At 53.7% G+C, this 12,546-nt stretch overlaps 1 protein-coding gene across 1 annotated transcript; it reads left to right on the forward strand.

Moving 5' to 3' along the window:
• Positions 1-1,903: 1,903 nt before the first annotated feature.
• On the forward strand, positions 1,904-5,118 carry MYCN (MYCN proto-oncogene, bHLH transcription factor). The gene is made up of 2 exons (XM_040993931.1): positions 1,904-2,699; positions 4,520-5,118. The coding sequence occupies exons 1-2, from the start codon at positions 1,904-1,906 to the stop codon at positions 5,116-5,118; spliced, it is 1,395 nt and encodes a 464-aa protein (XP_040849865.1).
• Positions 5,119-12,546: the final 7,428 nt, after the last annotated feature.

Consider the following 12,546-nt stretch of genomic DNA (forward strand, 5'->3'; position numbering starts at 1 on the left):
TCCGCTGCACCAGAACCCGCCCCGTTCCAGGACACACACACACACACACACAGAGGCCCCGGAGCGCTCCAGAAATTATTTTTTTAACGCCGAGCAACTGCCAGGCCCTCAGGGTGGGCGCTGCACTGCACGGCTGGGCGTGCAGCTGGTTCACAGAGTGCAGAGGGTGCGAGCCCGGGGGTCCAAAAGGGCGGGGGGAACATAGCTTCGCAGCCTCGGCGTTGCAAAAGAAAAGCAAGTGGCTTTTGGCGCGAAAGCCTTGGCGCCTCCCCTGATTTTATGGAAATGAAGAGGGCGGAGTAAAGCCGTTTTCCTCCCCTCTTCTCCCTCCCCCTGGTCTGCGCCACAGCCCCCTTCTCTCCCCGCCCCCCGGGTGTGTCAGATTTTTCAGTTAATAATATCCCCCGAGCTTCAAAGCGCAGCCAGTGACAGTCATCTGTCTGGACGCGCTGGGTGGATGCGGGGGGCTCCTGGGAAAAGGGCTGGAGCCGAACGAGCGTTAGTCGGGCGCAAGCGCGCTCACACCGCAGCCACCCGAGGACCCCCCGCCCCCACAGCCCACCCGGAGACCCCGGCGCAGCACCGCGTCTGCATCCCCGACGGTCGGCGCGAGGTAAGGAGCGGGGCTTGCAGGACCGGCCGGCGCTCCGAGCGCGCCGGGGCCAGGCCAGCCGGGACGCGAGCGCGGCGAGCGCGCGGGGCGTCCGCAGATGCCCGGGGGACCGATTCTCTTGGCGAAACCCAACCGTCTTGGAGGTTTTTCCCTGCAAAGCCCATCTCAGCCCCCCAAAGCACCCTGGCTGGAGGAGACCCGCCCTAATCCTTTCACAGCGATTCACCCCGCGCTGGAAGGTTTTCGTCCGTGCCCGGGTGACCGGAGCGGAGCCGGTGCGTCTGCAGCCCAGGCTGGGATTCTCCAAAGGGCGCACCCGGAGGAAGAAGTGTGAGCGAGGGTCGGCGGGGCCGAGGCCGCCGCTGTGCTGATCTGAGTCGCGGCTACTCCAGCCGGGAGGAGTCGGCGGCTCTCCCCGGCCACCCTCTCCGCATTAGCGCCCTTGCACAGCTCTCGGGAGCCCGGACTCGGCCTCCTTCTCTTCCCCTCCGCCCCAGTAAAAGGACGTTGTTGGGTGTCTAGAAGAGCGGGGATGGGTTAGGGAGGTGGGGAATCGGCGGTTGGCTGGAGTATGCCTGCAGCGGGTGAATGCCAGGGACAGGGACATCTGCTCAGATCTGGCGATGGAAAACGCCTTGTGCATGTGGATGACCAATGCTGGTTTCCTTCTATAGAGAAAGGGTCTGGCTATTTGCAAAGTTTCCTGAATCCTTTGCACTTCCGAGGCTGCAATTTTCCAGGGGAGCCGAGGATGCTCCAGATTGCGTGAGGTGCAGAGCTTGTGCTGCCCGAGGCCGCTGGCCTTGCCCACCTCCGTGGGTGCAAGCGGGGTGGTGTGGCATCCTAGGGAGGGCTCCGGTCCTGCAGCCTCTCGTACGCAGCCCCCTCCCCAGGCAGTGCCTGGTGTGAATGAAATGGCAGTTGGCAAAGTTGCAGAGCCACGCCAGCCAACACCCCCTGCCTTCGCGTGCCCCCTCCCACCCCCTGTGGCAGACGGCTTATACACAAAAGGAAGAAGGGAAGGAGAGACAGAACTTCTTCCGCCTTCTGGAGCTTGCGGGAGAGGTTGCTGAGCGAGGTCGGAGAAGGGGTCCCTGCCGCCCGTCCCCCAGTCTGTCTGCCGTGGTGCCCACTCTCCCGTTGTGTTTGTCGGTTGCAGTGTTGGAGGTCTGCGCAGCCCCCGCCCTCCACGTCCCATCCTCCCCTACGGGAAGGAAGCGCCCCGCACACATCCGAGGCAGCCCCGTGGAGAGTAGCAGTAGTGTGGCGTCGTCGACCGGAGGCGAGCCCATGCCGAGCTGCACCGCGTCCACTATGCCCGGCATGGTCCGCAAGAACGCAGACCTCGAGTTCGACTCGCTGCAGCCCTGCTTCTACCCGGACGAGGACGACTTCTACTTCGGCGGCCCCGACTCGACTCCCCCGGGGGAGGACATCTGGAAGAAGTTTGAGCTGCTGCCTACGCCCCCGCTGTCGCCCAGCCGTGCCTTCCCGGACCACAGCCCGGAGCCCTCGAACTGGGCCACCGAGTTGCTGCTGCCCGAAGCCGACCTGTGGGGCAACCCGGCAGAGGAGGACGCGTTCGGCCTGGGGGGTCTGGGCGGCCTCACCCCCAACCCGGTCATCCTGCAGGACTGCATGTGGAGCGGCTTCTCCGCCCGCGAGAAGCTGGAGCGCGCCGTGAGCGAGAAGCTGCAGCACGGCCGCGGGCCGCCTGCCTCCGGCCCCGCCGCCCCATCCCCGGGAACGGGCGCCGCCAGCTCCGGGGGCCGCGGGCACGGTGGGGCCGCTGGCACGGGCCGCGCCGGGGCCACCTTGCCCGCCGAGCTCGCTCACCCGGCCGCCGAGTGCGTGGATCCCGCCGTGGTCTTCCCGTTCCCGGTGAACAAGCGCGAGCCGGCGGCCGTGTCTGCGGCGCCGGCGCTCGGTGCCCCCGGGACGGCCTCTGCCTGCGCCTCGGGGGCCAGTTCGGCCGTCGCAGCCGGTGCCCCAGCTCCCGCGCCTCAGCGTGCAGGCGGCCGGCCGGCCGGCGGCGGGGACCCCAAGGCCCTCAGCACTTCGGGAGAAGACACCCTGAGCGACTCAGGTGAGGCCCGTGGCCGGCTGCAGCCGCCTCCCAGGAGGTGGACCGGGGCTCCCCTTCCCTTTGTGGGTGGCCCCGAGGTCCTGCCTCACTCGAGGCCTCTGGCCAGGGTGAAAAGGAGGTGGAAAGAAAGCTGCTGGCCCGGTGTCACCTTTGCCCGAGTCGCTTCCACTCTGCTGCCCCTCCCCCTCTGGGAGCCTCACTCCAGGCATTCCGGCTCCAAACTGGGAAAAGTGGGGGGGGGGGGGCGGATTGAGGGGGCTGCTGCGTGCGTGACCTGGGCAGAGAGAAACCTGTTAGCCCAGTCCAGAGCCGGGGGCACCCGGGGGATGGGCGGAGACCTGGGAACTCTGTGGCCTGCACAAATGGCTGTTTTGCCTCCCAGCTCCTTGCAAAGGGAAGGGGACCCCCCCGCAATCCACCCCTGTGGGTGGTGGGCTATTTGCTCCTAGTGCGTGGCCGGTAGGCGGCGGTATTGGAGGCTAGCGGGCAGGCCAGGAATCTTAGAAGCTGGGGGTGGTCCCTGCACCCCCCTATCTTTGGCAGCTGGTGGCCTGGGCAGCAGTGGTTGTGCGAGTGTAAGGAGCCTCTTTCCCTTTGTGCAGGGAACGCGGGATGCCCTCCGAGGAGGGGACACTGCTTCCAGCAATGCACACCTCCTGGAGGGTGGGGGTTGTTCATGGTGGTGGTGGTGATTGAACATTCGTTGGGGTCTTGCACGGAAGAGGAAGGGTGAAAAATACCTGGTGCCAGGCTCTCCCTAGAGACGCAGAACACTCCCTACCCAAACGCTGGAAGGGCCATGGGGCCTCCCTTGGGCATCAGAAGGTGTGTTGGCAGCATACAGGTGGCTAGAAAACCTAAGTGCCCGTTGGGACCGAGGCTCCTGGAAGGAAACTTCGTGATAAGCCTCCAGTTGGAGCGGGCGGCGCTGTCCCTTTAATGTCTGTGCTTGACAGCTTTCCGTGAGGAAGCACTTCCTTCCAACAGCTGTCTTCTTGGCAGAAAACCAAAACATTGGCTTAAAGGGACCCACAGACTGGAACAGCCTCACATTTCGGCTTTACAACAAATCCCACAATTGTTCAGCTTTCCGGTCCCCTTCACTTCAAGCAGAAGATGTGTTTGGGTTTTCATGCTTGCATTTTAAACAATAATTTTCCATCGCAGCCTGGTGGCGGTGGAGGCGAGAGAGGGGAAGTGTACATGACGCCACATGTTTGTGTTGCTGTTACTCCTGGCAGATCTGAGCCGCGTTGCTCCCCTTGGGGGGCTGCACAGTGAATGTAGATGAGGGCTCTGTGGCGGAGGTCGTTTTGAAGGGAGCAGGCCGAGGGAGAGCAGTGATTTTTCTTCTCCTAGTTAGTGAAATCGCCCCTGGAGTCAGTTGCAGGACTTTAAACCGACCTGCACCACGTGTAAATCTGGAAACAAGTTCCCAGGGCCGCTGGTTGTAAACGCGGCCATTCATTGAGCTGGTCCTGCAGGACCAGGACTAGAGGATAGCACTCTGGGCTTGTGCCCTGGCTCAATAGTGGAGATAGCCCAGGCATAGCAGGGTGGAGTACCTGCTCCCAGAGGGACCACTGGATCTGACCTCAAAGCATAAGCCTCCTGCTTGAGCCTCGAATGGGAGCTCGGGAGGGGGAAGCTGGTGTTTTCACGTGTATTGCATCTAAAGAGACCTGAGCTTAGGAAAAAAAAAGTTTGCCCACATCCTCGTGTCCACAAGCAGCCTGCTGCCCCCTCATCCCCTGTAAGGGACACAGATCGTTAGTCTGGCCATGTGTGTGTGACCATAATGTCCCCTCTTTGTCTTCCAGATGACGAAGATGACGAAGAGGAGGATGAGGAGGAGGAGATCGACGTGGTCACGGTAGAGAAGCGGCGCTCGTCTTCCAGCAGCAAGTCGGTCACCACGTACACCATCACCGTGCGCCCCAAGAGCGCGGCCCTGGGCCGGGTGCAGGCGAGCGAGCTCATCCTCAAGCGCTGCGTGCCCATCCACCAGCAGCACAACTACGCCGCGCCGTCTCCCTACGTGGAGAGCGAGGACGCGCCTCCGCAGAAGAAGGTCAAGAGCGAGGTGTCCCCGCGGCACCTCAAGAACCTCGTGCCGCACAAGGCCAAGAGCCTGAGCCCGCGCAACTCGGACTCGGAGGACAGCGAGCGCCGCCGCAACCACAACATCCTGGAGCGCCAGCGCCGCAATGACCTGCGCTCCAGCTTCCTGGCGCTCAGGGGCCACGTGCCCGAGCTGGTGAAGAACGAAAAGGCTGCCAAGGTGGTCATTTTGAAAAAGGCCACCGAGTACGTCCACTCCCTGCAGGCTGAGGAGCACCAGCTGCTGCTGGAAAAGGAGAAACTGCAGGCGAGACAGCAGCAACTGCTCAAGAAAATCGAACACGCTCGGACTTGCTAAACAAACCTTGCTCCAAACTGGACAGTCACTGCCACTTTTGCACATTTTGATGTTTTTTTTTTTTTTTTTTTCGTTTTGTAAGCAAACATTGTGTTGACATTAAGAATGTGGGTTTACTTTTCAGAGTGCTCTCCTGCCCACCTGGGCCTGGGATGGGAAGCAACAGGACCAGGACCCTTGGGACCGGGGAAGGGTGCGACCTCCTGCAGGAACCTGGGAGGGTGTGGTGCCCACCCTTGCTGAGCTGTGACAATTGCTGGTGGTCCCTGTGGCTTTCCCCACCTCATGGGGCTCTAGTGATGGTGCACGAGCCCACGACAGACAGCCAGGAGCCTCAGGGCTGTGGAAGCCACCTTGTTGCTGATGGACAGAAAGTCATTCCTTTTATAAAATGGTGCTTTTGTTCCAGCGGATGCCACCAAGGGGGTTGCCATTTCAACACCCCCGGGGGAATTTCTGTAAATACCGTTGACACCCCGGCCTTTCATATATTCACGTCCTGGGTCACAAGAGGTGGCTTTTGCGGCCAGTATTCGACTGGACATTCATACCCGAGTACTGTAATAATACCTCAATGTTTGAGGAGCATGTTTTGTATACAAATATATTGTTAATCTCTGTTATGTACTGTACTAATTCTTACACTGCCTGTATGCTTTAGTATGATGCTGAGACATAACTAAATTTGATACTTATATTTTCGTATGAAAATGAGTTGTGAAAGTTTTGAGTAGATATTACTTTATCACTTTTTGAACTAAGAAACTTTTGTAAAGAAATTTACTATATATATATGCCTTTTTCCTAGCCTGTTTTCTTCCTGTTAATGTATTTGTTCATGTTTGGTGCATAGAACTGGGTAACTGCAAAGTTCTGTGTTTAATTTCTTCAAAATGTATATATTTAGTGCTGCATCTTATAGCACTTTGAAATACCTCATGTTTATGAAAATAAATAGCAATGAAATGATGTGATGCAACTTGTTCCTGAGAGGCAGGTGGGTTCTCAGCCTGCCTCTTAAGAAGCAGTCCTAGTGCCTTGGTTTCCACAGGCCGTCCTTGCCCTCCACAATCCTGGGGTGGCAGGTGGTTAAGGCAGCTCTCCGTGGTTACCCAGAATTAAGGTTGTCGGAGCAAAAACACCTAACAGTCCCATATACGTTGGCCTTTGAGTGGGGTTCAGCTGGAACACCACAATACGAAGGGCTTGCTACTCCCAGCCCTGCTTTTGCTCTTGGGCATCCTGAGAGGTAGGGGATGGACACTCCCTGGTGCCAGAACCAGAGAGTTCTGGGCTGCTGGCTTCATTGGCTGACTTGGCAGCATCTGGGAGGTGAACCAATAGCACATTTTATCTTTGCCTTTTAAGTAAAAAAACTTTTCCTACTCCCATGTGATGATTCATTCCCTACACCTGGTGGGGAAGGTGGTAGCCAGATGTACCAACTATGGGAGTGCTTACCGGCTTTCCAGGGTATTCCCTGGCAGGGAGGGCTGGAGCCTGACAGGGCATCTGACTTAAGCCAGAGCAACCCTGCCATACTGACCTTTTAGGATGAACATTCTTGCCTGTATTCAGTGTTGGCAATGTTATCTCTGGCAGGCAGCTCCAGATTTATTTTTAGTATTTTTTCATTGGAAAGGTGGATATACAAAGAGGAGAGAGAGAGGAAGATCTTCCGTCCGATGATTCACTCCCCAAGTGAGCGCAACGGTCGATGCTATGCCGATCCAAAGCCAGGAGCCTCTTCTGGGTCTCCCATGTGGGTGCAGGGTCCCAAAGCTTTGGGCCGTCCTCGACTGCTTTCTCAGGCCACAAGCAGGGAGCTGGAAGGGAAGCGGGGCTGCCGGGATAGAACCGGCGCCCATATGGGATCCTGGGCGTGCAAGGCGAGGACCTTAACCACTTGCGCCACCACGCCGGGCCCTATCCTTAAAAATTTACTTGGACTTGTGCAAGAGTGTAAACCAAGCACAGTGGTTGGGGGAGAAGTGGAGGTTGGCCTTTGCCTCCAATAAACACAGTCTTTTGACCAAAGTGACAGCCCTATACCCCTCATGGAGTGCCAAGTGCAAGGGAGACCCTGGGGTCACCATGAGGCCCTGCGTGGGTAGTGCAGCTCTGCTTCCCATTCATGTTAACCAGGGCAGTGTTTGGGGCTGCCCTGCAGAAATAGGATTAACCTTGCTGTCCTGGAAGCTCCATGGGCTGGAGGGAAGCCTCTCTTACTGCTAGAGCTTTCTGTGAACATCCCTCGTGGGAGCTAACACCTTGCCTTGGGAGCATTGCGTTTTTCAGAACATGAGGCAGTTGGGTCCTGGTCTTTCATCAGCAGTGCTGGGGGGACTGCTCTGGGATTCCATTCAACTCAGGATTTTGTACTGCAAGAGGCCTTTTGGTCTACAAAGCAGAAAATAGACCTGGGCATGAGAGTTCTTTCCCGGCTGCCAGCTGTGTCGGGTACACAAGGGAGGTCCCAGACTGGGTAGGTCTCTGTCTGCACTGGTTGTTTTGAAAGAGTGTGTGGGAGCTGAGAACCAGAGGTGCCCTCATCCCAGCTTGCAGCTACATGCTCTAGAGCGAGGAGATGGGAGGGAACACCTGTGGGCAACTTTCTCCTGTAGCCAAATGCCCCCAGTTCTCCCACGAGGGCCTATCCCCAGACCAGGAAACGAGCCATCCTTTTGAACTGCCATTCAGAAGGATTTCCTGTGCTTTTATATTTTACATGCCCTAACCAGCCAGTGCACAACATTTGTTTACTTGTGAGCCAAAAACAAAGCTAAATGACCCCAAATTAAGTGAGTACCTGAGATTCCTAAGCCCAGCTCAATCAGCCAATTTTTAAAATGTGTTACACTTAAAGAGATGAGCTGGAGATCTAGCTATGCAGAACATAACCGTGCAGATGGAGGTGTCCGCTACAATTCCTGCCATGCCCCGTTTTCACTCTGACTCCTGGGAAGCTCAGAGCCACAGTCTGTCTTAGACCCCTGGCTGCCATTGTCTCCTTTCAGATGCTGCTTGCTGCTGTCGTTTGTCATTGCTTAACCTCCCTTCTTATGGTCTTTACATTACATAACAACATTTGCATTAGGTGGTCATACATCTGCACTAAAAATACTGAAAGTAAAGTGAAAAATCACATATTTGCCTTCCCTGACCCAGCAGAGGGAAAATGTTCCTAATTTAGCTCTGCAATTATCTAGGAAGTAATTGCTACAGTCACAGGATTGGAGAGTTTCAGCAACATGAGATATCACGTGTGCATTCCAGGAGCAGTGTGAGACTGTGGGAGAAACTGTTCTACACCAGAGAGCTTGGAGGCAGCCTCTCATTGACCTCAATCACAGAATTGGGGTGCAGTCCCCACCTGGCATTAGTAGCCAGACCCAGGACCAAGCTCTGGGTCCTGTAGAGATGAGTCGGATTCTTTCCTAGTGACATCAATTTCCTATTTGCTTCTTCACTGCCTCCTGCTCACTCCTCCACCCTCATCATGATTTCATATTAGGCCTTCTAAATAACAGACTTGGCATACAAGCTTCCAGTAGCTGCCCCAAACTTAGAGGGTCAAGTGCAGACACTTCAGCCTTGGCTCACCAGCTCTGCTATTCTCCGCCCTTTCACATGCGGGTGTTTTGTTATTGTTGTTGTTGTTGTTTTAAGAGTTACCTATTTTTATTGGAAAGGCAGACTTACAGAGAGGAAAAATCTTGTGTCTGTTGCTTCCCCCTCAAGTGGCTGCAATGCCCCAGCCTGAGCTGAACCAAAGCTAGGAAGCACGAGCCTCCTCTGAGTCTCCCGTGCCGGTGCAGGGTCCCAAGACTTTGGGCCATCCTCTTCTCCTTTCCCTGGCGCAAGCAGGGATCTGGTTGGGAAGTGGAGCAGCCAGTACTTGGCACCCATATGGGATCTTGGGTGTACAAGGAGCGGACTTAGCCACTGAGCGATCACACCGAGCCTCACACATCTTCATTGCAACCATACCTTTCTCTTGTCCTTCCTTCTCTCTGACTTGTTCTGCCACATGCCCTCCTGGATCAGCCAGCTTCTGTTGATTAAAATCCCTTCAAGTTTGAGAGTAAACCAATATCATCTCATGACAGAAGAATGTCTAGTACCCTTGGGTGGACGTCAGCCTCTCACCTTTCCCAGCCTTGGTTCCTTGCATTCTTATTTCACATCATCTCTGGAGATAGATTTGAGAGGGCAGATTTCCTTTCCGAGAGTGTCTCCTGCCAAGCCTGTTCATGAGCTTTAAGGCTGACACAATTGAGAAAATGCATCTATTAGACATCAAGTGAATAACTGGACAAGTGGGGCTGCTCGGAGAGCTGTTCCCGGTGAACATGGGAGCATTCTCTACCAGCTTTCCTCTCACTCGCTCTCTCCAGGGCAGAGTGTGACTCTGAGGTGAGAACCCCGGGGTGGACAGTCTCCGACAGGTACATGGGGTGGTGAGATTTGCTGTACCAAGGGGTCATTAGGACATGACATTGATTCAGACAGTTGGCGCACTCAGAACAGTGCCTTGTGCGTGAGGGATAAGCTGAGGCATGTTGAGTCATCTGATGTCACGTGCACAGGTTGTCTGCCTTTTCCTTCCTTAGTGGGTTGCTAGCGAAAGACCCTTCAAGGAAACATGTCCCCATGGAACAAACTCGCAGGCCTGAGCCTCTGAAGAACTTTGCAGACTTTTGTTCCTCAAAAGAGCCCCTATAAAACAGGTACCTTGGAAGCAAATGAATGTGCGCTTTGAAGCCCGTTTGAAGACGGGACTTGGAATTTGAGTGCCAATGAACATGCAGGCCGTCCACAGTGGCTTATTAGTTTCCCTTACTTGTAAAGGAAATCTCTTCATAGGCCACTGCCCAGGGTTACCTGATCCCTTTGGATACTAACGGATCATGCTACAAGACGTTCATCCTGAAACCTTTGACCAGCACTAGTAACAGAGCCGTTTTATGGTCGAAGCACACAGAGCTGCTGCGACCCACAGCGCGCACTCGTCTGCGATAAATACAAATGATTTGTAGTGGGATGCGCCTGGAAAAAATACAGAATCTTGCATTCTAGTGCACTGAGAGTTTCAGCTAACCTTGGGAGAGTGGGGGAAGAAATCCACTCCTTCCGAATTCTTGAGTGATATCTGCTGGCTTCTGTGTGTGTTCTTGCTTTGTCTCTTTGATTATTTTCCACCTTCTTTCTAAGGGAAGACAAAAATATTGTCTCTCCACAGACAAAACGACTTTCCAAGCTGAGCAGGTGGCAGTCCTGGAGAACCGGTCGCACTCAGCAGCAAGAAGCCTTTGGCTTTTGTCTTAGCCTTGAGATTGGTTGCATATTTTCAACCTTACAACAGGAATGTCACTTTTTGTGGCTCAGTTTCCTCAGTTGTAATGGAATGGGTTGGAGTCAGCAAGCTTCAAGGTCTTGCAACATTGGGGGGTTGAGAGTTGATCCTCAGAGAGAGCTGAGGCCTTAAAGACAGCTGAAAGTGTCTGAGAGATCCCTGGGCACCCCGTGGTTGGCAGCCCTGGGGGCACAGCGTGGTGCTGCCATTCATCACCTCCCTGACTCTCACTGTCTCTTCTCTAAAAAGATAACAGGCTCTGCTTCCTGCTGTTCTTACCAGGTTCACATGAGGTAAGGCATCCTAAGGGAGTGATTTCACTTGGAAGCCAGGCAGCCTTTGAATGTTATGGACGCTGCCATATTCAGTCCTTGTCCAGCATGTCACTTCCACTGCACCTTTTACTTTTTGGATTCATCCCTGAGTTTCCCCCAAGGAGAAAACTCCTTTTTTTTTTTTCTTTAAAAAGGACTAATTTCTTATTTATTGATTTGAGAGGCAGAAGTAGATACAGATACACAGTGAAAGATCCCGTACCCTGGTTCACTTCTCAAATGGTCAGGATGAAACTGGCACCAAGAAACTTTTCTCTGGTGCACGAATGGGGAGCTGGACCAAAAAATGGAACTGGTTCAAATGGGGTGCTAGCATTGCAGGCGATGAACTAACCTACTCCCTTACAAGGCTCCCAGGCCAGAAGATCACCCCAGAAAACACCCTGAAAGACCATAGCCACACTTCTGGTTCCTCCTCTGTACTCAGAACAGGCCTTTGCTCCTGACAGCTGCTCCATAGTGTCTATTAAGTTATTATTGCTGATGAAAAGACTTGACTCATGGTTTAAAGCCAGCTAGAGACTCAATGCATGTAAATGAACAGAGTCCACAGACCTGCCTCACTTGGAATTAGAGAAAGCTATGATTAATCCAATGTTTAATTTGGTCACTCAAATGAAAGTAGAATATAGTTAACAGACACCTAACACCTTCAGTTTTTACTTCGGTTGGTTTAGCTATTTTTCTTTGGCATAAATCCAACAAGAGCAGGAAATTTAAATTGAGACTAGAGATTTGAAATGACTAAAGCTATATGGTTAGTTGTATTTTCATTGGAAAATAGGGCAGGGTTGTGATTCTGAGTTGACTACTGTAAATGGTTTAATTGCATTTGGATTTGAAAATAAATTTTACTCATCCAGAATCGGTCCTTCTTCTGAACTAATATTTTTTTTTTGTCTGTTTTGAATGAAAATCTTAGTTCTACCAGAAATTCCCTCTTTCAAACATCTCATTAAAATAATGAATTTGGAGGTTTTCTTGGATGCCTTTCACCGTAAACTTCTGGGATAGCTATCAATACATTTCACTTGACACTTCTAGGAGGTGATTGCTCCTGGAGGGTCACCTCATCCTGTAATTCTTTAGGATAATTTTAAAAAAAAAGATTTGTTTATTTTTTATTACAAAGTCAGATATACAGAGAGGAGGAGAGAGGAAGATCTTCCATCCGATGATTCACTCCCTAAGTGACCACAACGGCCGGTGCTGTGCCGATCTGAAGCCGGGCACCAGGAACTTCTTTCCAGGTCTTCCACGTGGTGCAGGGTCCCAAGGCTTTGGGCTGTCCTTGACTGCTTTCCCAGGCCACAAGCAGGGAGCTGGATGGGAAGTGGGGCTGCCGGGATTAGAACCAGGGCCCATATGGGATCTGAGCACGTTCAGGTCAAGGACTTTAGCCACTGGACCATGCTGCTGGATCCTCTTTAGGATAATTAATGTACACCTGTCAATTTGTCACTGCAGATCAATCTGCTGCAATCCTGGGCCAACTGCACGTGGAGGTTGCCATCTTACCCACCATGGCCATTCTGATGCCTTGGCATTCTTGCCAGTACATTTTCTTGTCCATTGTGGTGAATCTCATGGTAAAGATGAGGGGGCATTTAACCCAGGGATAAGTGAAGCTGTGATTAGCTAATGGGAACGGCAAAGGCCCTCCAATGCTTCAAGGCAGCTCACTAGTTTGCACTCCCCATGGTGTTTCCACTCGAGTCCTTCTGCAGGGCTACTGCT

The sequence above is a fragment of the Ochotona curzoniae genome, unplaced genomic scaffold, assembly GCF_017591425.1.
Source record: "Ochotona curzoniae isolate NIBS_2020 unplaced genomic scaffold, NIBS_Ocur_1.0 contig_883, whole genome shotgun sequence".
In the NCBI taxonomy this organism is placed as follows: domain Eukaryota; kingdom Metazoa; phylum Chordata; class Mammalia; order Lagomorpha; family Ochotonidae; genus Ochotona; species Ochotona curzoniae.

Bases quoted from the DNA above. Each gene is read 5' to 3' on its own strand.
- MYCN (XM_040993931.1), top strand. From the start codon at position 1,904: ATGCCGAGCTGCACCGCGTCCACTATGCCCGGCATGGTCCGCAAGAAC. The intron at 2,700-4,519 runs GTGAGGCCCGTG...TTTGTCTTCCAG, and splicing joins AGACACCCTGAGCGACTCAG to ATGACGAAGATGACGAAGAG.